This window comes from Lichenostomus cassidix, chromosome 25 (genome assembly GCF_008360975.1).
Source record: "Lichenostomus cassidix isolate B80296 chromosome 25, HeHo_3.0, whole genome shotgun sequence".
In the NCBI taxonomy this organism is placed as follows: domain Eukaryota; kingdom Metazoa; phylum Chordata; class Aves; order Passeriformes; family Meliphagidae; genus Lichenostomus; species Lichenostomus cassidix.
Genome location: NC_139505.1, coordinates 1,398,790 through 1,423,014, shown reverse-complemented (window position 1 = coordinate 1,423,014; position 24,225 = coordinate 1,398,790). Strand labels below are relative to the sequence as shown.

Below are 24,225 nucleotides of genomic sequence, written 5' to 3'. Positions count from 1 at the left end.
CTGTGGATGTCCCCTCATGTCTCTGCAGATGTCCCCTGCTGTCCCCAAAGACGTCCCTCCGTTGGTGGCTGAGATGTCCCCAGTGTCACCCTGTGTCCCCATAGATGTCCCCTCATGTCACTGCAGATGTCCCCTGCTGTCCCCAAAGATGTCCCTGAGGCAGTGGCTGTTTAGTCACTGTAGATGTCTCCTCATGTCTCTGCAGATGTCCCCACAGATGTCCCCATAGATGTCCCCCTGGCGGTGGCAGCTCACAGGTAGCTCCTGTAGCTGTCCCCTCATGTCCCCACAGATGTCTCCTCATGTCCCTGTAGCTGTCCCCTCACGTCCCCACAGCTATCCCCATGTCCCCGTAGCTGTCCCCTCATGTCCCCACAGATGTCCCCACGTCCCTGTAGATGTCCCCCTGGTGGTGACAGCTGACTGGCAGCTCCTGTAGCTGTCCCCTCATGTCCCTGTAGCTGTCCCCGTAGATGTCCCCTCATGTCCCTGTAGCTGTCCCCGTAGCTGTCCCCTCATGTCCCTGTAGCTGTCCCCACAGCTGTCCCCAGGTCCCCGTAGCTGTCCCCTCATGTCCCTGTAGCTGTCCCTGTAGCTGTCCCTGTAGCTGTCCCCTCATGTCCCCACAGCTGTCCCGGTAGCTGTCCCCAGGTCCCCGTAGATGTCCCCTCATGTCCCTGTAGCTGTCCCCGTAGCTGTCCCCTCATGTCCCTGTAGCTGTCCCCACAGCTGTCCCCAGGTCCCCGTAGATGTCCCCGCGGCGGTGACAGCTGACAGGCAGCTCCTGGCGCACCTGGCGCAGGTAGGTGAGGTCGATGTGTGCCAGGCACAGCCCCGCCCCCTCCTGGCACTGTGCCACCACTGTCCCCCAGGGGTCTGCCACCAGCGAGTGGCCGAAGGAGGCGCGGCCAGCGTGGTGCCACCCGCTCTGAGCCGCTGCCACCACGTAGCACTGGCACTCGATGGCACGGGCACGCAGCAGCACCTGGGGACAGGGACAGGGTGGCACTGAGGGGACACGGACAGGGGACAGGGTGGCACTGAGGGGACAGGGGTGGCACCAAAGGGTCATGGGGGCACTCGATGGCACGGGGACACAGCAGCACTTGGTGGGGCAGGAGGGGACACCTGGGACGTCTCCAACCCCCAGCAGTGTCCCCAGCTCCCCAGGACTGTCCCCAGCCCCTCAGGACTGTCCCCAGCTCCCCAGGACTGTCCCCAACCCTCAGGACTGTCCCCAACCCCTCAGACTGTCCCCAGCTCCCCAGGACTGTCCCCAGCTCCCCAGGACTGTCCCCAACCCCTCAGGACTGTCTCCAGCCCCAACAGCATCCCCAGCCCCCAGCAGTGTCCCCAACCCTCAGGACTGTCCCCAACCCCAGACTGTCCCCAACCCCCAGCAGTGTCCCCAAGCCCAGGCTGTCCCCAACCCCAGGACTGTCCCCAGCCCCAGACTGTCCCCAATTCCCCCAGCAGTGTCCCCAAGCCCCAGACTGCTCCCAAGCCCAGGACTGTCCCCAGCCTCAGCCATGTCCCCAACCCCAGACTGTCCCCAACCCCAGACTGCCCCCAACTCCCCCAGCAGTGTCCCCAAGCCCCAGACTGTCCCCAACCCCCAGGCTGTCCCCAGCCCCAGGACTGTCCCCAAGCCCAGGCTGTCCCCAAGGCCAGCTGTCCCTCACCTCCCAGTGCGCAGCCCCGGTGGTGACAGTGAAGGCTGAGGGGAAGGTGAGGATTTCAGCTCCAGCTCTGCGCAGCGACAGCGACAGCTCGGGGAAGCGCAGGTCATAGCACACTGCCAGCCCCAGCTGGGGACAGAGGGGACACTGGGGTTAGTGACACATGGGGACAGAATGGGGATACACAGGGACAGCCCTGGGACACTGCTGGGACAGGGACAGTTCAGGGATTACAGCAGGGACAGGGACAGCTCGGGGAAGCGCAGGTCATAGCACACCGCCAGCCCCAGCTGGGGACACTGGGGTTAGTGACACATGGGGACAGCTGAGGACAGCATGGGGACAGCCCTGGGACAGCCCTGGGACATGGGGTCAGGGTCAGGACAGGGACAGCTCAATGAAGCACAGGTCACAGCACACGGCCAGCCCCAGCTGAGGGGACATTGTGGGGTTAGTGACAGCAGGGGACACACGGGGACAGCCTGGGGACAGCCCTGGGGCAGGGAGGGGTCAGGGATGGTGTTGGGTTGGGTTTGGGGACAGCACTGGGGACAGGGCAGGACAGCTGCAGGACCCACAGCTGTCACCATAGCAACCCCAGCTGTTGTAGGGAATTCTGGGGGTCAGTGAGGGCAGGGGACACCTTGGGACACTCAGGGGACACCGTGGGACACTCAGGGGACACCGTGGGACACTCAGGGGACAGCAGGGGACACCCGAGGACACTCAGGGACATTCAAGGACGCTTGGGGACACCAAGGGACATTCAGGGACACCAAGGGACACTTAGGGGACACCCGGTGACCAGGCCAGGCCATACCTTGCCCACAGGGGTGTCCACAGGCATGGTCAGCTCCTGGCTGACACTTGGGGACACTCAGGGACACTCGGGGACACTCAGGAACACCCTGGGGACACTTGGGGACACTTCAGGACACCGTACCTTGCCCACCGGGGTGTCCACAGGCACTGTCAGCTCCTGGCTGACCCTCAGGGACACTAAGGGACACCTGGGGACACCTGGGGACACCTGGGGACACCTGGAGACACTCAGGGACACCTGGGGACACCTGGGGACACCCTGGGGACACTCAGGGACACTTGGGGACACCTGGGGACACCCATGGACCCTCAGGGACACTGGGGGACACCAGGGGACACTCAGGGACACCCTGGGGACACTCAGGGACACTCAGAGACACCTGGGGACACCTGGGGACACTCAGGAACACCTGGGAACACTCAGAGACGCCCTGGGGACATTCAGGAACACTCAGGGACACCCTGGGGACATTCAGGGACACTCGGGGACACTCAGGGACACCTGGGGACACTCAGGGACACCCTGGGGACACTCAGGGACACGGTACCTTGCCCACAGGAGTGTCCACAGGCGCGGCCAGCTCGCGGCCGGGGTTGGTGAAGGAGCTCTCCCGCAGGGTGACACCGCCGGGCAGCTCCGCGTCAAACAGGTGCAGCTTGCGGTAGGTGGCAACCAGCGACCCTGGGGACAGAGACATGGGGACTGCTGGGGACAGCCGGGGACATCCGGGGGGTTGGGAATAAAGGGGACATCTGGGGACATCCAGAGAGTTGGGAATAAAGGGGACATCAGGGGATTTGGAACGTTGGGGACACAGATTTTCCTCTATGTGGCCACAGGGACCCTGGGGACACAGGGATTGGGATTGGTGGGGACATCTGGGGACATCCAGGGGGCTGGGAATAAAGGGGACATCAGGGGGATTTGGAACATTGGGGACACAGATTTTGGTTGTATGTGGCAATCAGCGACCCTGGGGACACCAAAACAGGGACTGCTGGGGACAGCCGGGGACATCCGGGGGGTTGGGAATAAAGGGGACATGCAGGGACATCCAGAGAGTAGGGAATAAAGGGGACATCCAAGGGTTGGGACTGTTGGGGACATCCGAGGACATCCAGAGAGTTGGGAATAAGGGGGACATCCGAGGGATTCGGAATTTTGGGGACACAGATTTTCTGGTACTTGGCCACCAGGGAGCCTGGGGACATTGGGGTTGGCATTGGTGGGGACATCCGGGGGGTTGGGCATGTTGGGGACAGAGATTTTTCTCCATGTGGCCACCACAGATCCTGGGGACATTCAGGGGGTTGGGAGTTGTGGGGACATTGGGGTGGTTGGGAATAAAGGGGACATCCAAAGGATTTGGGATGCTGGGGACACAGGGACATCCAGGGGATTTGGAATTTTGGGGACACAGGGACATCCAGGGGATTTGGAATGTTGGGGACAAAGATTTTCCTGTAAGTGGCCACAGGGATCCTGGGGACATTGGGATTGGTGGGGACATCCAGGGGTTGGGAGTTTTGGGGACACAGGGGGGACACAGGGACCTCTGGAGGGATGGGAATGTTGGGGACATCCAGGGATTTGGAATGTTGGGCACATCTGGGGGACACAGGGACAGCCAGGGGGTTGGGAATGTTGGGGACACAGGGACATCTGGGGGGCTGGGGACACAGGTTTTCTGGTGTGTGGCCACCAGGGACCCTGGGGACATCCAGGCTTTGGGAATGTTGGGGACATGTGGGGACATGCTGGGAATGGGGAGGACACGGAGGGGACACGGGGACAGCTATGGGATTGGCAATGCTGGGGACACAGGGGTGACACAGGGACATTGGGAAGGTCGGGAATGTTGGGGACACAGATTGGGGACCCAGAGGACACGGGGATGACGCGGGGTGACATGGGGGTGACACAGGGCCATGGGGAGGGTTGGGGACACAGGGATTGGGGATCTTGGGGACACTGGGTGACCTAGGGTGACACAGGGTGACTCAGGGAGGGTCAGGAAGGTCGGGAATGTTGAGATTTGGGACACAGGTGTGACACGGGGTGACCCAGGGTGACACAGGCAGGGTCAGGAAGGTTGGGAAAGTTGGGGACACAGGGATTTGGGACACAGGGGACACAGGGGTGACCCAGGGTGACACAGGAGTGACACAGGAGTGACACAGGAGTCACCTAAGGTGACCCAGGGGTGACTCAGGGTGACACGGGGTGACCCAGGGGTGACACAAGGTGACCCAGGTGGCGTCAGGAAGGTCGGGAACGTTGGGGACGCAGGGATTTGTGACACAGGGGACCCAGGGTGACCCAGGGTGACCCAGGGGTGACCCAAGGTGACCCAGGCGGGGTCAGGGACACGGTGTCCCACCGGAGTTGTCCAGCAGCAGGTGACAGTTGTAGATCCTGCCGGTGCTGTCCCAGTCAGAGCCGCGCTCGTGGAACCCGCCCAGGGACAGCCACACGTCACACTCCCTGGGGACACAGGGGACAGTGGGGACACAGGGAATGGCACACTGCCTGGGGACACAGGGGACAGTGGGGACACAGGGAATTGCACACTCCCTGGGGACACAGGGGACAGTGGGGACACAGGGAATTGCACACTGCCTGGGGACACACAGAGTGGCACACTCCCTGGGGACACAGTCACATTCCCTGGGGACACAGAGAGACACACCCTGGCCTTGTCCCCAAGCCCACCCCTGTCCCTGTCCCTCTGTCCCCAGCTCCATCTCTCCCTGTCCCCATCCCTGTCCCCACACCTGTCCCCACCCTGGTCCCGGGGATGGCGCTGAGGACAAGAGGGATAGAGATAGGGACACGGATGGGGACAAGGACAGGGACAGAGATGGGGACAGGGATCCAGAAATGGGGTAAGGGACAGAGATGGGAGATGGGGACAAGGATGGGGACAGGGACAGGCACTGGGACAGAGATGGGGACATGGAAAGATGGACTTGGGGACAGAGGATGAGGATGAGATGGACAGGGATGTGGCTGGGGACAAGGACAGGGATGGGGACAAGGACAGGGCTGGGGACAAGGACAGGGATGGAGATGGGGACAGGGATGGGGACAAGGACAGGGCTGGGGACAAGGGTGGACATGAGGTTGGGGACCAGGTTGGGGTTGGGAAGCAGGGCAGGGCCAGGGCTGGGGACCAGGGACAGGTGTCCCCCCAGTGTCCCCAGGTGTGTCCAAGTGCCCCCCGGTGTCCCCAAGTCCACCCTGGCACTCCCAGGTGTCCCTAAGTGGCTCCCAGTCCCCCTCAGGTGTGTCCAGGTGCCCCCAAGTGCCCCCAGCTGCCCCCCTAGAGTTCCTAGGTGTCCCCAGGTGCCCCTGAGTCCCCCTGGTTGTCACCTGGTGTCTCCCTGGCCTCCCCTAGATGTCCCCAGGTGCTCCCCTGCCACCTCCCAGGAGTCCCCAGGTGTCCCCAAGTGTCCCCAGCTGTTCCCAGTTCCCCCCCAGGAGTCCCCAGGTGTCCCTAAGTGCCCCCAACTCCCCTCCCATCTGTCCCCAGGTGTCCCCCTGCCACCACCCAGGTGCATCCAGGTGCCCCCAACTCTCCCCAGTTCCCCCCCAGATGTCCCCAGGTGTCCCCAAGTGCCCCCAACTCTCCTCCCAGGAGTCCCCATGTGTCCCCAGCTCTCCCCAACTCCCCCCCAGGTGTCCCCAGGAGTCCCCAAGTGTCTCCAGGTGCTCCCCTGCCACCTCCCAGGCATGTCCAGGTGTCCCCAAGTGCCCCCAGCTTCCCCCCCAGCTGTCCCCAGGTGTCCCCAGCTGTCCCCTGGTGTCCCCAGCTCCCAACCCAGGTGTCCCCAGCTGTCCCCAAGTACCCCCAGCTTCCCTCCCAGCTGTCCCCAGCTCCCTCCAGCTTCCCCCCCCGCTGTCCCCAGCTGTCCCCAGCTTTCCCCAACTCCCCCCCAGCTGTCCCCAGCTGTCCCCAACTCCCTCCCAGGTGTCCCCAGCTGTCCCCAGCTCCCCCCCAGGTGTCCCCAGCTGTCCCCAACTCCCCTCCAGCTGTCCCCAGCTGTCCCCCCGGGCCACACCTGGCCAGCTGGCGGTAGCGTCCCACGATGTCCCCGTGCAGTGGCTCTGCCAGCGCCAGGCTCTGCTGGGGACTGTCCCCGATGAAGTCGAAGCCCTCGGGCAGGAACACCAGCTGAGCTCCCCGAGCCGCCGCCTGCCGCACCAGCGCCGAGCACTGCCGCCAGTTGTGCTCCTTGTCACCCGTCGATGTCACCTGCACCACCGCCACCAGCCCTGGGGACACTGCTGCGGCTGGGGACGCTGCCATGGTCACCGGGCTGCGGGGAGGGGACACAGTAAGGGATTGGGGACACCGCCACCAGCCCTGGGGACACTGCTGCGGCTGGGGACGCTGCCATGGTCACCGGGCTGCGGGGAGGGGACAGCATGGGGACTGGGGACACTGCCACCAGCCCTGGGGACACTGCTGTGGCTGGGGAGCTGCCATGGTCACCGGGCTGTGGGGAGGGGACACACAATGGCACTGGGGACACTGCCACCAGCCCTGGGGACACTGCTGGGCCTGGGGGAGCTGCCATGGTCACGGGGCTGTGGGGAGGGGACAGATAAAGGGACTGGGGACACTGCCAACAGCCCTGGGGACACTGCTGCAGGAAGGGGACACCGTCATGGCTGTAGAGCTGTGAGGAGGGGACACACTAAGGGACTGGGGACACTGCCACCAGCCCTGGGGACATCACTGCGGCTGAGGGAGCTGCCATGGCTGTGGAGCTGTGGGGAGGGGACAGCATGGGGACTTCAGAGCAACAGGGGACATCACACTGGGACTGGGGACACTGCCACCAGCCCTGGGGACACCGCCGCGGCGGGGGGAGCTGCCATGGCTGTGGGGCTGCAGGGAGGGGACAACATGGGGACCTCATGGGGACAGGGGACACCACTGGGGCTGGGGACACTGCCATGGCTGTGGGGCTGTGGGGAGGGGACAGCATGGGGACTGGGGACACTGCCAGGCCTAGGGACATCACACTGGGCCTGGGGACACTGTCATGGTTGTGGGGAGGGGACACACAGTGGGACTGGGGACACTGCCACCAGCCCTGGGGACACTGCTGGGGCTGGGGACGCTGCCATGGCTATGGGGCTGAGGGGAGGGGACACACAATGGCACTGGGGACACTGCCACCAGCCCTGAGGTGGGGACACTGCCATGGGTGCAGGGCTGTGGGGAGGGGACAGCACGGGGACTGGGGACACCTCACTGGGCCTGGGGACACTGCCGTGGCCAGGGGGCTGCAGGGTGGGGACACCAGGGGGACCACAGGGGGACTGGGGACACCTCCCTGGGTCTGGTGGCACTGCCATGGCCACAGAGCTGTGGGGAGGGGACAAGACAGGGGACACTGCTGGGGCTGGGGGAGCTGCCATGGCTGCAGGGAGGGGACAACATGGGGGACCTCAGAGGGACAGGGGACACCACCAGCCCTGTCCACTGGGGACATCTCTGGGTGTGGGGACACCACTGGGCCTAGGGACACCGCCATGGTTGTGGGGAGGGGACACACAAAGGGACTGAGTGACACCGCCAGGTCTGGGGACACTGCTGGGTCTGGGGACACCATTGGGTCTGGGGACACCTCCATGGCCAGGGGACACTGTGGGGACCACAAAGGGACTGGGGGACACCTCATGGGGACTGGGGGACACTGCCCTGGCCATGGGGAGGGGACACTGTGGAGGACCTTACAGGACCTGGGGGACACTGCCACGGCCACAGAGCTGTGGGGACACCATGGGGGACCTCAGAGGGACTGGGGACATCACACTGGGGACAGGGACACCACAATGGCCAGGGGGCTGTGGGGAGGGGACACCGTGGGGGACCTCACTGGGACTGAGGGTCACCTCATGGGGTCACCTCAATGGGACCAGGGACATCTCATGGGGACTGGGGTCACCCCACAGGGTCTGGGGTCACCTCAAAGGGACAGGGGACATCCCAGTGACCCCACAGAGTCTGGGGACACCTCAAAGGTCACCCCACAAAGAGCAGGACACCCCTGGGGACACGCCAGGGTCACCTCAAAGGGACTGGGGTCACCTTAGAGGGACAGGGGTCACCCCCAGGGTCACCCCACAGGTCACCCTTGGGGACTGGGACACCCCCTTGTCACACCCTGGGTCCCCTCCCCAGTATTTTTTGGGTCCCCCTGGGTTTTTTTGGGATCCCCATGGCGGTTTTTTGGTGTCCCCCCAGTATTTTTTTGGTCCCCCAGTGTTTTTTTGGGATCCCCCAGTATTTTTTTGGGGATGTCCCCATTTTTTGAGGGTCCCCCCGGTCTTTTTGGTGTCCCCCCTGGTGTTTTTGGGGTCCCCTCTGATAATTTTTAGGGTCCCCCCGGTATTTTTGGGATCCCCCCGATATTTTTGGGTCTCCCCGGTGGTTTTGGGGTCCCCTGGTATTTTTTTGGGCCCCCCATTGTTTTTGGGATCCCCCCGGTATTTTTTGGTGTCCCCTCGGTATTTTTGGGATCCCCCGATATTTTTTGGGGTCCCCCATACCTGCTGGCAGTGCTGGAGCTCCGGGGGGCTCTGGGGGCTCTCGGGGGGCAGCAGAGCAGAGCTCGGGGGGCAACCCTGAGCCTAGGGAGGGGAGACCCCAAATTTGGGATAGGATACACCCCAAAAGTGAGTCTGGACCCCAAAAGTGAGTCTGGACCCCAAAAGTGACCATAACACACCCCAAAACTGACCCTGGACCCCAAAACTGCCCCAAATACCCCCAAAACTGCCCCTGAACCACCAAAACTGCCCCTAATACCCCCAAAAGTGCCCCCGCTGTGACCCCAAACTGCCCCCAGCCCCCCTAAATGTCGCCAGCATCCCCAAAACTGCCCCACATTGGCCTCCAAAGTACCCCGGCCCCCAAAAAACTGCCCCCGGACACCCCCGAAGTGCTCCCAGATCCCCCAAACACCCCCAAAGTTGCCCCAATTAGATCACGAACTACCCCAGCCCCCGCAAACCTACCCCAGAACCTTCGAACTAACCCCAAGCGCTCTGGGCCCGTCCCCGACCCCAAACCTGCCCCAAGCCCCTCACTAGTACCCCAGCCCCTTAAACCACCCCAACCAGCCCCAAATCTGCCCCCAGCCCCCCGATCCCCACATTCCCAGCACCTCCTCCCTCCCTCCCGCCCCCAAAACCCCTCCCGCTCCCCTCTTTTCCCCGTTTTCCTCCCCATTCTCGCACATTCCCCGCCGCAGGCTGCCCGGGCAAAGTTCCCCCTCAGGCTCTGCCCTCACCCAAGATGGCGCCGCTCTCCCTCACCCGCAACAAAGATGGCGGCAGGAAGTGGAGGCTCCGTTTCCGGTGTGGAGCCGAAGAAAGTCCTCCATCAGGCTCTGCCCTCACCCAAGATGGCGCCGCCCCCGCCTCACCCGGGACAAAGATGGCGGCCGAAGTGGCGGCTCCGTTTCCGGTGTGGGGCGGAAGAGGAGGAGGCGCGCGGGCAGAGATGGCGGAGCCGGGGAAGGGGCGAGGGGCGGCGGCGGGGAAAGGGCTGAGCGCCGAGCAGGTGAGGGGAGAGGGGTTGGGGAGGGGCTGGGGACGGGGAGAGGGGCTGGGAGTGGGGAGAGGGGCTGGGAATGGCGGGACGGGGGGGTGAGGGGGGAAACGAGAGGGGAGCTGCGTGAGGGGATGGTGGGGAATGAGGAGAGGCTGAGGGGAGGAATTGGGGAGGGGGCGATGGGGAGGGGTTCGTGATGTCGGGGGATGACCGGGGGACATCGAGGGGTTCCTTGGCCTTGGGAATGAGGCGAGCCCGTGATGGCGAGGAGGGGTCTCTGCTGCCGGGGATGGTGGGGAATGAGGAGGGGCTGAGGGGCTGAAAGGGGCAATTGGGGAGGGGGCGATGGGGAGGGGGAGAGGGGCTGAGAGTGGGGAGAGGGGCTGAGAGTGGGGAGAGGGGCTGAGAATGGGGAGAGGGGCTGGGAATGCATGGGGGATGAGGGGGGAAACGAGAGGGGAGGCTGAGGGGATGGTGGTGATGAGGAGAGGCTGAGGGGCTGAGGGGAGGAATTGGGGAGGGGGCGATGGGGAGGGATCCGTGATGTCGGGGGGCGCTCGCTAATGACCGGGGGTGTTCCTGGGACTGCGGGGACATCGAGGGGCTCCTTGGCCTTGGGAATAAGGGAGAGTTCCTGATGGCGATGAGGAGTCTCTGTTATCGGGGATGGTGGTGATGAGGAGAGGCTGAGGGGCTGAGGGGAGGAATTGGGGAGGGGGCTGGGAGTGGGGAGAGGGGCTGGGAGGGAGAGGGGCTGGGAATGCATGGGGGATGAGGGGGGAAAGCGGAGGGGAGGCTGAGGGGATGGTGGTGATGAGGAGAGGCTGAGGGGCTGAGGGGAGGAATTGGGGAGGGGTCGCTGATATCGGGGGGCGTTAGGGAATGGCTGAGGGGTGGCTGAGGGGCTCCTCGGGCTGGGGAATGAGGGGAGGCTCTGATAGCGAGGAGGGTCTGGGGACTGAGGGGGTCTGTGGGTCTGGGAGAGATCCCCCATAGTGGGGAGGGGCTGGGAAATGAGGAGGGGTCGCTGGGCCTGGGGGGCTCGGGAGGGGGCTGTGGGACAGGGGGGACATCCCTGACCCCGGGGGGACCAGGGAGAGGGTCCTGGGCCTTGCAGGGCTGTCTGGGATTGGGGGCTGGGGAGTGAGGAGGGGTCTCTGAGATTGGGGTGGGGGTCCCTGGCACTGAGGGGCCGTGTCCCAGTTGATCCCAGTCCAGTCCCAGTCCCACAGGTGGTGTCCCAGTTTATCCCAGTCCAGTCCCAGTCCCACAGTCCGTGTTCCAGTTGATCCCAGTTGATCCCAATCCCATCCTGACTGATTGATCCCAATCCCACAGTCCATGTCCCAGCTGATCCCAATCCCAGGGGTCTCCTGGTGCCCCCAGTTGATCCCAGTTCATCCCAGTTCCATTCCCAGGTCTCCAATCCCAGTTGATCCCAACCCAATCCCATTCCCACAGGTGGTGTTTTGATTGATCCCAATCCCATCCTGATCAATCCCAATCCCACTTTATCCCAATCCCATCGTGATTGATCAATCCCAATCCCACCCTGATCAATCCCAATCCCATCCTGATCAATCCCAATCCCAGTTTATCCCAATCCCAGTTTATCTCAATCCCACTCCCACAATCCCGTCCTGATCGATCCCAATCCCAGTTTATCCCAGTCCCAGGGCTCTCACTGTGCCCTCAGTGGTGTCCCACCCCAGTCCCAGGTTTCTCACCCCATTCCTAGATCTCCCATCCCAGTCTGTCCCAGTCCAATCCCAATCCCATTCCCACAGCTCTCCTATCCCAGTTGATCCCAGCCCCATTCCCAGACTTCCAGTCCCAGTTCATCCCAATCCCGGTTGATCCCAGTTGATCCCAGCCCCATCCCCAATCCCAGCTCTCCAATCCCAGTTGATACCAGTCCCATCCCAATCCCAGTCAATCCCAGTTGATCCCAGTCCCACCCCATTCCCAGCTCTCCCATCCCAGCTGATCCCCATCCCAGTTTATCCCAGTTGATTCCACTTTATCCCAGTTGATCCCAATCCCACCCCAATCCGAGGTCTCCGATCCCAGTTGATCCCAGTTGATCCAATCCCCAGTCCCAGTTGATCCCAGTCCCTCCCTGGTCCCAGTTGATCCCAGTCCCACCCCAATCCCAGCTCTCTGATCCCAGTTGATCCCAGTCCCAGTTGATCCCAGTTGATCTGATGCTCATTCCCAGTTTATCCCAGTGGATCCCAGTCCCACCCTGGTCCCAGTTGATCCCAGTCAATCTCAGTTGATCCTAGTCCCACCCCAATCCCACCTCTCCAATCCCAATCCATCCCAGTCCCACCCCATTCCCAGTTGATCCCTGTTGATCTCAGTCCCACCCCATCCCAGTGGATCCCAGTTTATTCAATCCCCATTCCCAGTCAATCCCAGTCCCATTTCCGTCCCAGTTGATCCCAGTTTATCCAATCCCCATTCCCAGTTGATCCCAATCCCAGTTAATCCCAGTCCCACCCTGGTCCCAGCTGATCCCAGTTTATTCCAGTCGATCCCAGTCCCACCCCATTCCCAGTTGGTCCCAGTTGATCCCAGTTGGTCCCAGTGGATCCCAGTCAATCCCAGTCAATCCCAGTGGATCCCAGTTTCTCCAATCCCCATTCCCAGTCAATCCCAGCCAATCCTAGTCGATCCCAGTTTCTCCATTCCCCATTTCCAGTCGATCCCAGTTCATCCCAGTTCATCCCAGTGGATCCCAGTCAATCCCAGTCGATCTCAGTTTCTCCAATCCCCATTCCCAGTCGATCCCACTCCCTCCCAGTCCATCCCAGTCAATCCCAGTCCATCCCAGTCCATCCCAGTGGATTCCAGTTTCTCCAGTCCCCATTCCCAGTCCCTCCCAGTCCATCCCAGTCTCCTGTCCCAGGTGGTGTCTCGGTTCAACCGGCTCCGGCAGGACCAGCGCGGTTTGGCATCCAAAGCTGCCGAGCTGGAGCTGGAGCTCAACGAGCACAGGTTTGGGCTTTGAGGGTTGGGGTCTGGGGTTTGGGATTTGGGGTTTGGGGTGTAGGGTTTGGGGTTGATTTGTGGTGTGGGGTTTGGGATTTGGGGTGTAGAGTTTGGGGTTGATTTGCGGTTTGGGGTTTGGGATTTGGGGTGGTCTTGGCATTTGGGATGGATTTGGGGTGGATTTAGGATGGATTTGGGGGGGGTTGGGGTTTGGAATGGATTTAGGATGGGTTTGGATGGATTTTGGGATGTGTTTGGGGTGGATTTTGAGATGGATTTGTGATGGATATGGGATGGGTTTTGAGATGGATTTTGGGGTGGATTTAGGATGGATTTAGGATGGATTTCAGGATGGATTTTGAGATGGATTTTGGGGTGGATTTGTGGGACGGATTTGGGATGGATTTGTGGTAGATTTGGAGAGTCTCTGAGTGGGATTGGGATGGATTTGGGGGATGGATTGAGATGGATTTAGGGTATCCTGACCCCTTTCCAGCCTGGTGATCGAGACCCTGCGGGAGGTTGATTTGGGGGGGATTTGGGGATAGCTTTGGGATGGATTTGGGGTGGATTTGGGATGGATTTGGTGTGGCTTTAGTATGGATTGGGATGGATTTGGCTGAATTTTGGGCATCCCACCCCCTTTCCCAGCCTGGTGATCGAGACCCTGCAGGGGGTGGGTTTGGGATGGATTTGGGGATTATTTGGGATGGATTTGGGATGGATTTTGGGTGGATTTGGGATGGATTTAGGGGATCCTGCCCTTTCCAGCCTGGTGATCGAAACCTTGCGGGAGGTGGGATTGGGATGGCTTTGGGATGATTTGGGATGGATTGGGATGGATTTGGGATGGATTTAGGGGATCCTGCCTCCTTTCCCAGCCTGATGATCAAGACCCTGCGGGAGGTGGAGAGTCTCTGAGTGGGATTGGGATGGATTTGGGATGGATTGGGATGAATTTGGGGTGGATTGAGATGGATTTAGGGTATCCTGACCCCTTTCCAGCCTGGTGATCGAGACCCTGCGGGAGGTTGATTTGGGGGGGATTTGGGGATAGCTTTGGGATGGATTTGGGGTGGATTTGGGATGGATTTGGGGTGGATTTGGCTGAATTTGGGGGATCCCACCCCTTTCCCAGCCTGGTGATTGAGACCCTGCGGGAGGTGGGTTTGGGATGGATTTGGGCATTATTTGGGATGGATTGGGATGGATTTGGGGGATGGATTTGGCTGAATTTTGGGGATCCCACCCCTTTTCCCAGCCTGGTGATCGAGACCCTGCGGGAGGTTGATCCCACCAGGAAGTGTTTCCGGATGGTTGGAGGAGTTCTGGTGGAGAGAACAGTGAAGGAGGTGCTGCCTGCCCTGGAGACCAACAAGGAGCAGGTCTGGAGATCCCAAAACCCACTGGGATATCCCAAAACCCACTGGGATCCCATAAAAATCTATTGGGATATCCCAAAACCCACTGGGGTATCATAAAATCCACTGGGATCCCATAAAAATCTAATGGGGTATCCCAAAAAAATCCATTGGGATATCCTAAAATCCACTGGGAGATCCTAAAACCCACTGGGATCCCATAAAAATCCACTGGGATATCCCAAAACCCACTGGGATGGCCTGAAATCCACTGGGATCCTATAAAATGTGCTGGGATAGCCCCAAATCCACTGAGGTAGCCCAACAAATCCATTGGGATGCCCAACAAAATCTTCTGGGATAGCCTGAGATCCACTGGGATATCCTAAAACCCACTGGGATCCCATAAAAATCTGTTTGGATTCCATAAAAACCTGCTGGGATAACCCAAAGTCCACTGGGATCCCAAAAAAACCTGCTGGGATATCTCAAAACCCACTGGGATCCCATAAAAATCCAATGGGATGCCCAAAAAATGTGGTGGGATAGCCCAAAATCCACTGGCATCCCAAAAAATGAGCTAAAATTCCCCTTTTCCTCCCCTTTCCTCTCCTTTTCCTTTCCCCTTTCCCTCCCCTTTTCCCCATTTCCAAGCTGATTGAGCCCCATTTGTTCCCTTTTTCCTCCCAAGCTGATTTTTCCCCATTTTTCCCCCCAGATCTCCAAGCCGATCGAGGTGGTTTTTTCCCGTTTTCCCCACATTCCAAAGCTGGTTTTTTCCCATTTTCCCATTATTTTTCCTGTTTTTCTCCCCATATCTCCAAGCTGATTTTTTTCCTGTTTTTCCCATTTTCCCTGTTTTTTCCCCATTTTCAGATCTCCAAGCTGATCGAGGCTCATTTTGCCCACATTTTAAAGCTGATTTTTTCCCATTTTCCCCATTTTTCTCCCCAGATCTCCAAGCTGATCGAGGCTCTAGCCCAGCAGCTGCAGGCCAAGGGAACTGACAGAACCCATTTTTCCCACTTTTCTCCCCATTTTGCAGATCTCCAAGCTGATCGAGGCAGTTTTTTCCCAATTTCCCCATTTTTCTGCCCAGATCTCCAAGCTGATTTTTTCTAATTTTTCTCCCCAGATCTCCAAGCTGATCCAGGCAGTTTTTTCACATTTTTTCCCATTTTCCCATTATTTTCCCCGTTTTTCTCCCCAGATTTCCAAGCTGATCAAGGCTGTTTTTTCCCATTTTCCCATGATTTTTCCCCATTTTTCTCCCCAGATCTCGAAGCTGATCGAGGCTCTGGCCCAGCAGCTGCAGGCCAAGGGAACTGACAGATCCCATTTTTTCCCATTTTCCCATTATTTTCCCCATTTTTCTCCCCAGATCTCCAAGCTGATCGACGCTGTTTTTTTCCCATTTTTCCCAATTTCCTGATTTTTCTCCCCATTTTGCAGATCTCGAAGCTGATCGAGGCTCTGGCCCAGCAGCTCCAGGCCAAGGGAACTCACAGATCCCATTTTCCCATTTTTTCCCATTTTCCCATTATTTTTCCCCATTTTTCTCCCCAGATCTCCAAGCTGATCGAGGCTGTTTTTTCGCATTTTTTCCCAATTTCCCTGTTTCTCTCCCCAGATCTCGAAGCTGATCGAGGCTCATTTTCCCCACATTCCAAAGCTGATTTTTTCCCATTTTCCCATTATTTTCCCCATTTCTCTCCCCAGATCTCGAAGCTGATCGAGGCCCTGTCCCAGCAGCTCCAAGCCAAGGGTCGGGAGCTGACGGAGTTTCGGGAACGCCACAACATCCGCCTGGTGGGAGAGGATGACCCCAAAAGCCGCGACGGCCCCGAGGGGGGCAAGGGCAGCTCGGCAGGGGTGCTGGTGTCCTGACACCCCAAAACCCCGGCTTGGGGGCGTTTGGGGGCTTTGGGGAATAAATGGGAGTTTGGGAAAAAATTTTGGGGTGTTTTGTGGGGAAAAAGGGGTTGGGGTGAGGGGGTTGGGTGTGGAAATGGGACATAAATTGGGGGGGTGGGACCCCAAAATGGGGTGAAACCCCAAAATGAGGGAGTTGGGGGACCCCAAAAATGGGGGGTTGGACCCCAAAATGGGGATGTGAAACCCCAAAATGAGTGAGTTAGGGGATCCCAAAATGGGGAGGTTGGACCCCAAAATGGGTCATAAATTGGGGCTGTGGGACCCCAAAAATGGGGGGGTGAAACCCTAAAATGGATGGGGTGAAACCCCAAAATCAGGGAGTTTAGGACCCCAAATTGGAGGTGTGGGACCCCAAAAATGGATGGGGTGAAACCCCAAAATGAGGGAGTTTAGGACCCCAAATTGGGGATGTGAAACCCCAAAATGGGAAGGTGGGACCCCAAAATGGAGGAGGGGAAATCCCATAAGGTGGGAGTTGTGGGACCTGAAATTGGTAATGGGGACCCCAAAATGAGGAGGTGGGACCCCAAAAATGGAGGGGTTGGACCCAAAAATGGGGGGGTGGGGAGATCCTAAATTTGGGATCCTAAATTGGATGCCCAAAGTCCCAAAAACCCCAAAAAATGGAGATAAGTGACCCCGAATTGGGGCTGGGGGACCCCAAAATGGGGAAGGGAAATCCCAAAATGGGAAGGGTGGGACCCCAAAATGGGGGAGGGGAAATCCCATAAGGTGGGTGTTGTGGGACCCGAATTGGGGCTGGGGGACCCCAAAAATGGGGGGTTGGACCCCAAATTGGGGATGTGAAACCCCAAAATGAGTGAGTTAGGGGATCTCAAATTGAGGATGTGAAACCCCAAAATGGGGGGGGTGGGACACCAGAATGGGTCATAAATTGGGGGTGTGGGACCCCAAAATGTGGGAGTTGGGGACCCCAAAGCGGATGGGGTGAAAACCTGAAATGAGGGAGTTGGGGGACCCAAAAATGGGGGCTTGGACCTCAAAATAGGATAGGGTGAAACCTCAGAATGTGGGAGTTGGGGGACCCTAAATTGGGGATGTGAAACCCCAAAATGGGGAATGGAAACCCCAAAATGAGGGAGTTGGGGGACCCTAAAATGGGAATGTGAAACCCCAAAAGGAACGGGGTGAGACCCCAAAATGGGGTTGGATCCCAAAATTGGCATAAGGGACCCCAAAATGTATGGGGTGAAACCCCAAAATGTGGGACTTGGGCGACCCCAAATTGGGAAAGGGAAATCCCATGATGTGGGAGTTGTGGGACCCCAAATTGGGGATGGGGGACCCCAAAAATGAGGAGGTTGGACCCCAAAATGTGGGGGTGAGGAGATCCTAAATTGGGGAGGGAGGACCCCAAAGTGGATGGGGTGAAACCCCAAAATGTGGGACTTGGGGGACCCCAAAGTGGGGATGTGAAACCCCAAATGGGAAGGGTGGGACCCCAAAATGGATTGGGTTGGACCCCAAAAATGGGGGGATGGGGAGATCCTAAATTGAGGGCATGGGACCCCAAAAATGGAGGGTAGAACCCCAAAAATGAGGAGGTTGGACCCCAAAATGGGGGGGGATGGGGAGATCCTAAATTGGGGATGGGGACCCCAAAGTCGGGGGGCGAAACCCCAAAAAATAGAGAGAGGGGATCCTAAATTGGAGTTGGGGGATCCTAAAATGTATGAGGTGAAACCCCTAAATGGGGGGTTGGACCACAAATTGGGGATGAAATACCCCAAAATGGGGGATAGGGGACCCCAAAAATGGGGAGGTGGGACCCCAAAATGTGGGAGTTGGGGGACCCCAAATTAGGGATGTGAAACCCCAAAATGGGGAATGGAAACCCCAAAATGAGGGAGTTGGGGAACCCTAAAATGGGAATGTGAAACCCCAAAAGGAGCGGGGTGAGACCCCAAAATGGGGATTGGACCCCAAAATTGGCATAAGGGACCCCAAAGTGGATGGAGTGAAACCCCAAAATGTGGGACTTGGGCGACCCCAAACTGGGGAAGGGAAATCCCATAATGTGGGAGTTGTGGGATCTGAAACTGGGGATGGGGGATCCCAAAGTGGGGGGTGGGGAGATCCTAAACTGGGGAGGGAGGACCCCAAAAATGGGGGGTTGGAACCCAAAAAATGGAGGTAGGGGTTCCTAAATTGGAGTTGGGGGACCCTAAAATGTGGGGGGGGAAACCCCAAAATGGGAGGGTTGGACCCCAAAATTGGCATAAGGGAACCCAAAGTGGATGGGGTGAAACCCCAAAATGAGGGACCTGGGGGACCCCAAAATAGATTGGGCTGTGAAACCCCAAAATGGATTGGGTTGGACCCCAAAATGGGGAAGTGAAAACCCCATAATGCGGGAGTTGTGGGATTCGAAATTGGGGATGGGGAACCCCAAAATGAGGAGGTGGGGAGATCCTAAATTGGGGAGGGGGGAGTCTAAAATGTATGGGGTGAAACCCCAAAATGTGGGAGTTGGGGGACCTCAAATTGGGGGTGTGAAACCCCAAAATGGGGAGTTGTGGGACCCGAAATTGGGGATGGGGGACCCCAAAATGGGGGGTTTGGACCCCAAAATGGGGAGTTGTGGGAACCGGAATTGGGGATGGGGGACCCCAAAATGGGGGGTTTGGGCCCCAAAATGGGGGAGGTGAAACCCCCAAATGTAGGAGTTGGGAGACCCCAAAATGTGAGGCTGGGACCCCAAAAATGGGGCGGTGGGACCATAAAAGGGGGAGGACCCCAAAATGGTGACAGGGACCCCAAAATGGTGACAGGGACCCCAAAATGGACAGGATGAAACCCCAAAGTGAGGGAGTTTGGGACACCAAACTGTGCCTGTGACACCCCGAGGGGTGGAGCCTGGGGACACCGCGGGGTGACAAAAAAAGAGGGTGACAGGTGACAGAGCTGGTGACAAAAAACGGGGGTGACAAAGACACGGGGAGGTGACAAGGATACAGGGGTGACAAAGACAAGGGGGGTGACAAGGACGGGGATTGGATGACAAGGACACGGCAGAGAGGTGACAAAGACACGGCAGGGAGGTGACAATCGGGGGGTGACAGGTGACAGTGACATAGGGGTTGACAAAAGAAGGGTGACAAGGGCACGGCAGGGGGTGACAAACGGGTGACAGAGGTGACAGGGACGGGGTGACAAGGATATGGCAGGGAGGTGACAATCGGGGGGTGACAGAGACACAGGGGGTGACAAAAAAGGGGTGACAAAGACACGGGGAGGTGACAAAGACACGGCAGGGAGGTGACGAGGACGGGGGTGGGGTGACAAGGACACGGCAGGGAGGTGACAAGGACACCGGGCAGTGTCCCCATCAGCCGAGCCGGGCTCAGCTCGGTGCATTCCGGTGTCACCCGGTGTCACCCGGTGTCACCCAGAGCGGCGGGACACGGCTGCTGACTGCACGCAGTGCCACACCTGCCGTGTCACCTGTCCCCGAGCCCGGCCGGTGTCACCCCGCTGTCCCCGCGGTGTCCCCGGGGGTGGGACAGCGCTGTTGACTGCACACAGTGCCACACCTGCCGTGTCCCCTTGTCGCCGGGCCCGGCCGGTTGTCACCGGCGCTCGGGGCCATTTAACGGCGGTGCCACCGCGCGGCGTGGGGACACCATGGAGGCGACACGGGGGACACGGCTGGACGACATCGAGCGCGAGAGCCTCGTGGGCTCCGTGCATGGCGTGTCCGGGCCTGGTACGGGGACAGCGCGGGGACAGCGTGGGGACATTGTGGGGACATTGTGGGGACAGCCAGGGATGGGAACCCCGATGGCCCTTGGGGACAGTGGGGGAGGAGCAGCCGGGGAGGGGACAGGAGAGGAACAGGGATGGGGACAAGGTGGGGGAGGACCCGGGGATGGTCGTGCAGAAGGGACAGGGTTGGGAACAGGAGGGGACATCGTGGGGACAGCCGGGGATGGGGACACCGATGGCCTTTGGGCGTCTAAAATGGGGACAGGGATGGGGACAATGAGGGAGGGGACAGGAGAGGGAACAGGTGTGGGACAAGGTGGGAGAGAACCCGGGGGTGGTCGCGGGGAGGTGACAGGGCTGGGGACAGAGGGGTCCCAGGAGGGGTGGTGACACCGGGAGCTGGACTGGGGACAGGGGGGATGGCGGAGGGTGGTGGCCCCGGGCCGGTCAGGGTGACCGCGGAGTGTCCCCGCAGTGGTGACAGCCACGCGCATGGCGGGCGCGGCCATGTACGAGCTGGTGCGGGTGGGACACGCCGAGCTCGTGGGGGAGATCATCCGCCTGGAGGGGGACATGGCGACACTGCAGGTGTACGAGGAGACCTGTATCCTGGCCCCGTGTCCCCTCCCTGCTGTCCCCGGGTCCCCTCCCCGCCACCCTTCTCTGGGTCAGCCCTGTCGCGCCCCGCTTTTGTCCCCCCCGCGCCCCCCGTCCTGTCCCTGCCACCCTCTGCTGTCCCCTCCCTCTGTCCCCTCCCTCTGTCCCCTCCCTGTCCCTCGCCGAGCCTCTGTCCCGTCCCCATCCTGCTCTGTCCCCTCTGTCCTGTCCCCTCCTCATCCCCTGTCCCCCTCTTCTGTCCCCTCCCTTGTCCCTCCCTTCTGCCCTGTCCCCTCCCTGTCCCCGTGTCCTCTCCCCTCCCCGCCCCCCATCCTGTCCCTCCCCTCCTGTCCTGCCACCCCGTCTCCCTTGTCCCCCCTGTCCTGTGCCCTCTGTCCCCTCCCTGTCCCCGTGTCCTGTGCCTTCCTTGTCCCCACAGCCTGCCCTGTCCCCTCCCTATCCCCCCGCCCTGTCCCCTCCCTGTCCCCTCCCTGTCCCCGTGTCCTCTCCCTGTCCCTGCTGCCACCCCTCTCCCGCCTCCCGCAATCGCCCAGTCCCTTCTGTCCCCCTCGTCCCGCCCAGTCCCCTCTTTCACCCGGTCCCGCTGTCCCCATACCCGCTGTCCCCCGCTGTCCCCTCTGTCCCCAAGTCCCCGCTGTCCCTCCGTTGTCCCCGCTGTCCCCTCTGTCCCCATCCCCGCTGTCCCTCCGTTGTCCCCGCTGTCCCCCGCTTCCGCTGTCTCCCATCCTGCCCCATCCCCTCTGTCCCCATCCTCGCTGTCCCCGCTGTCCCCATCCCCGCTGTCCCCATCCCCGCTGTCCCCACTGTCCCCGCTGTCCCCGCTGTCCCTGTGTCGCGGTGTCGCGGTGCCATTCCTGAGCGGTGCCAGCGGGGGTTCAGGTGGGTGACCCGGTGCTGCGCACGGGCACGCCGCTGTCGGTGGAGCTGGGCCCTGGCATCCTGGGCTCCATCTTCGATGGCATCCAGCGACCCCTGCGCGACATCGCCGAGGCCACGCGCAGCATCTACATCCCGCGGGGCACCAACGTCCCCGCGCTGCCGCGACACCTGGCCTGGGACTTTGTCCCCAGCAAGAACATCCGGGTGCGTGATCCCTCCCCGAGCCCCCGGAGTGTCCCCGTGTCACTTCCCTGACCTCTGTCCTGTCCCTTCCCTGTTCCCACCCCGCCCCTCTGTCCTCCCAGACCCTCTGTCCCTTCCCTGACCCCCGTGTCCTGTCCACCTGTCCCCTCCCCGACCCCCGGCCTGTCCCTTCCCTGTCCCTCCCGTCCTGTCCCTCTATCCCTTCCCTGTCCCCTCCCTCCTCCCAGATCCTCTGTCCCCTCTCTGTCTCCCTGTCCCCTCCCCTCCCTGTCCCTCCATGCTATTCCTCTGTCCCTTCCCTGTCCCCTCTGTCCTCCCCGACCTCTTGTCCCCTCCCTGTCCCTTTGTCCTGTGCCCCCAGCCCCTGTGTCTGGAGGGACACGGGGACGTGGGGACATTAGGGACATGCGGATGCAGAGATACAGGGGACATGGAGAACACGGGGGACATTAGGGACACGGGGGAGGTGGGGACATGGGGACACGGGGACACTGGGAATGCAGGGACACGGGGGACATTGGGGGACACGGGGGACATTGGGGGACACGGGGTCACGGGGATATGGGGACATAGGGACGGGGAGAACGTGGGGGGACACGGGGATCATGGGCACACGGGGGTCGCGGGGACATTGGGGACACGGGGACATTGGGGACACGGGGACATTGGGGTCACAGGCACATGGATGATGCAGGGACATTTGGGGACACGGGGACACACAGACGGCTCAGCCCCCCGGGGGTCCCTGACGGTGTCCCCGCCGTGTCCCCGGCGTGTCGCAGGTGGGCAGCCACGTGACGGGCGGGGACATCTACGGGACAGTGGCGGAGAACTCGCTGCTGCAGCACCGGCTGATGGTGCCACCGCGGAGCAGAGGGACTGTCACCTACATCGCCCCGCCCGGGCACTACGGAGCGGCCGTGAGCCAGGGGACAGCGGGGACAGCGGGGACAGCGGGACTGGGGGCGGGACTGGGGGCGGGACTGGGGGCGGGATTGGGATCGGGACCGGGACTGGGATCAGAGGGATTGGGACTGGGATTGGGATTGGGATTGGGACGGAGACTGGGATCAGCGGGAGCGGTATTGGGATTGGGATTGGGATCAGGAGGAGCGGGATTGGGGTCGGGGTCGGGACTGGGAGTGGGGTCGGAATCGGGGTTGGGATCAACGGGATCGGGATTGGGGTCAGGACCGGGATCGGTGGGAGAGGGATTGGGATCAGGATTATGGTCGGGATTTGGATCGGGGTCAGGATCATCGGGAGTGGGATTGGGTTCGGGATTGGGATCAGGACTGGGATTGGGGTTGGGATTTGGATGGGGATGGGGATTGGGGTTGTGATTGGGCTCGGGTGGGGGCATTGTTCCAGTAGGGACGGGCTCACTGGGATGGGGATCAGTGGGACCGGGATTGGGATGATGGGGGGCCGGGGGGAGTGGAGGCCGGGCGGGGTGTCCCGGTCCAGTCCCGGCTGATCCCGATCCGATCCTGGCCGATCCCAGCTGATCCCGGTCTGATCCCAGTCCCGATCCTCCCTGATCCCAATCCCGCTCCCGACATCGGCTCCGCCCCTGACCCCTGTCCCGCCCCCGATCGTTCTCCCGACGATCCCGGCCCCGGTTCTGGTCCCGGTCCTGGTCCCGGTCCCGACCCCGACCCCGACCCCAACCCCGATTCATGTCCCGACCCGATCGCCCTGAACACTGATCCTTATCCCTGTCCCAATCCCGATCCAATCTTGGCCGATCCCGATCCAATCCTGGTGTATCCCGTGCCGATCCCGGTCTATCCCGATCCAATCCCGGATTACCCTGTGCCAATCCCTGTTTATCCCATGCCAATCCCGGTCGATCCCGATCCAATCCCGGTCGATCCCGATCCGATCCTGTTTGATTCCGGTCTATCCCGCTCCAATCCCGCTCCGCTCCCGCAGGACGTGGTGCTGGAGCTGGAGTTCCAGGGGCTCCGCGAGCCTCTCTCCATGATCCAGGTGTGGCCAGTCCGGCAGGTCCGGCCCGTGGCCGAGAAGCTCCCGGCAAACCACCCGCTGCTGACCGGCCAGAGGGTGCTGGACGCGCTCTTCCCGTACGGAGCGGCAGTGGGAGCGGGATTGGGATTGGGATTGGGATTGTGGGGATGGGGATGGGATCGGGATTGGGATGGGGATTGTGGGGGTGTGCAGCTCCTGTACGGATTGGGATCGGGATTGGGATCGGGATCGGGACTGTGGGGGTGTGCAGCTCCTGTAGGGATTGGGATCAGGATTGGGATGGGGATCGGGATCAGGATTGTGGGAGCGTGCTGTTCCTGTGGGGAATGGGATTGGGATCGGGATGAAGATTGTGGGGGTGTGCTGTTCCTGTGGGGAATGGGATTGGGATTGGGATCGGGATCAGGATTGTGGGGGTGCGCTGTTCTTGTAGAGAATGAGATT

At 60.6% G+C, this 24,225-nt stretch overlaps 3 protein-coding genes and 1 long non-coding RNA gene across 6 annotated transcripts in view; 3 read left to right on the top strand and 1 right to left on the bottom strand.

The window, feature by feature from the left end:
* Positions 1-141: 141 nt before the first annotated feature.
* Positions 142-9,845, bottom strand: LOC146427170 (deaminated glutathione amidase-like). Of its 3 annotated transcripts, none has more exons than XM_085082569.1 (9): positions 9,757-9,845; positions 9,067-9,147; positions 6,564-6,821; positions 4,883-4,986; positions 3,050-3,183; positions 1,683-1,808; positions 730-985; positions 337-368; positions 142-272 (listed from the first exon to the last, which is right to left on the bottom strand). In XM_085082569.1, coding segments are annotated over exons 1-8 (993 nt in total). In that variant the 5' UTR covers positions 9,759-9,845; the 3' UTR covers positions 142-272. The 3 variants fall into 3 exon arrangements, with proteins under 3 accessions (XP_084938695.1, XP_084938698.1, XP_084938696.1); XM_085082572.1 differs by lacking the exon at positions 337-368 and adding an exon at positions 552-573 and having other exon boundaries at positions 148-282; XM_085082570.1 differs by lacking the exon at positions 337-368 and having other exon boundaries at positions 175-288; positions 714-985.
* Positions 3,195-3,739, top strand: LOC146427171 (uncharacterized). The gene is made up of 3 exons (XR_014856526.1): positions 3,195-3,306; positions 3,395-3,563; positions 3,626-3,739. It is a non-coding gene; the product is annotated as an uncharacterized LOC146427171 (long non-coding RNA).
* Positions 9,846-9,973: 128 nt separating the features above from the next.
* On the top strand, positions 9,974-16,380 carry LOC146427169 (prefoldin subunit 2-like). Its single transcript, XM_085082582.1, has 4 exons — positions 9,974-10,081; positions 12,984-13,072; positions 14,328-14,451; positions 16,147-16,380. The coding sequence occupies exons 1-4, from the start codon at positions 10,022-10,024 to the stop codon at positions 16,312-16,314; spliced, it is 441 nt and encodes a 146-aa protein (XP_084938708.1). The 5' UTR covers positions 9,974-10,021; the 3' UTR covers positions 16,315-16,380.
* Positions 16,381-19,565: 3,185 nt separating this feature from the next.
* Positions 19,566-24,225, top strand: part of LOC146427168 (V-type proton ATPase catalytic subunit A-like) — a 6,492-nt gene continuing 1,832 nt past the window's right edge. The window contains exons 1-5 of the mRNA XM_085082193.1: positions 19,566-20,089; positions 20,564-20,692; positions 21,575-21,789; positions 22,572-22,709; positions 23,725-23,889. Coding sequence (XP_084938319.1) covers positions 20,008-20,089; positions 20,564-20,692; positions 21,575-21,789; positions 22,572-22,709; positions 23,725-23,889 — 729 coding nt within the window. The 5' untranslated portion in view covers positions 19,566-20,007. The remainder of the gene's footprint in view (positions 20,090-20,563; positions 20,693-21,574; positions 21,790-22,571; positions 22,710-23,724; positions 23,890-24,225) is intronic.

Coding starts and splice junctions, on each gene's coding strand:
- LOC146427169 (XM_085082582.1), top strand. CDS start 10,022: ATGGCGGAGCCGGGGAAGGGGCGAGGGGCGGCGGCGGGGAAAGGGCTG. Junction 10,082..12,983: donor AAGGGCTGAGCGCCGAGCAG/GTGAGGGGAGAG, acceptor CTCCTGTCCCAG/GTGGTGTCTCGGTTCAACCG. Junction 14,452..16,146: donor TGGAGACCAACAAGGAGCAG/GTCTGGAGATCC, acceptor TTCTCTCCCCAG/ATCTCGAAGCTGATCGAGGC.
- LOC146427170 (XM_085082569.1), bottom strand. Junction 3,184..4,882: donor CCTGCTGCTGGACAACTCCG/GTGGGACACCGT, acceptor CTCTGTCCCCAG/GGTCGCTGGTTGCCACCTAC. Junction 369..729: donor CTACGGGGACCTGGGGACAG/CTGTGGGGACAG, acceptor ATCTGTGGGGAC/ATGAGGGGACAGCTACGGGG.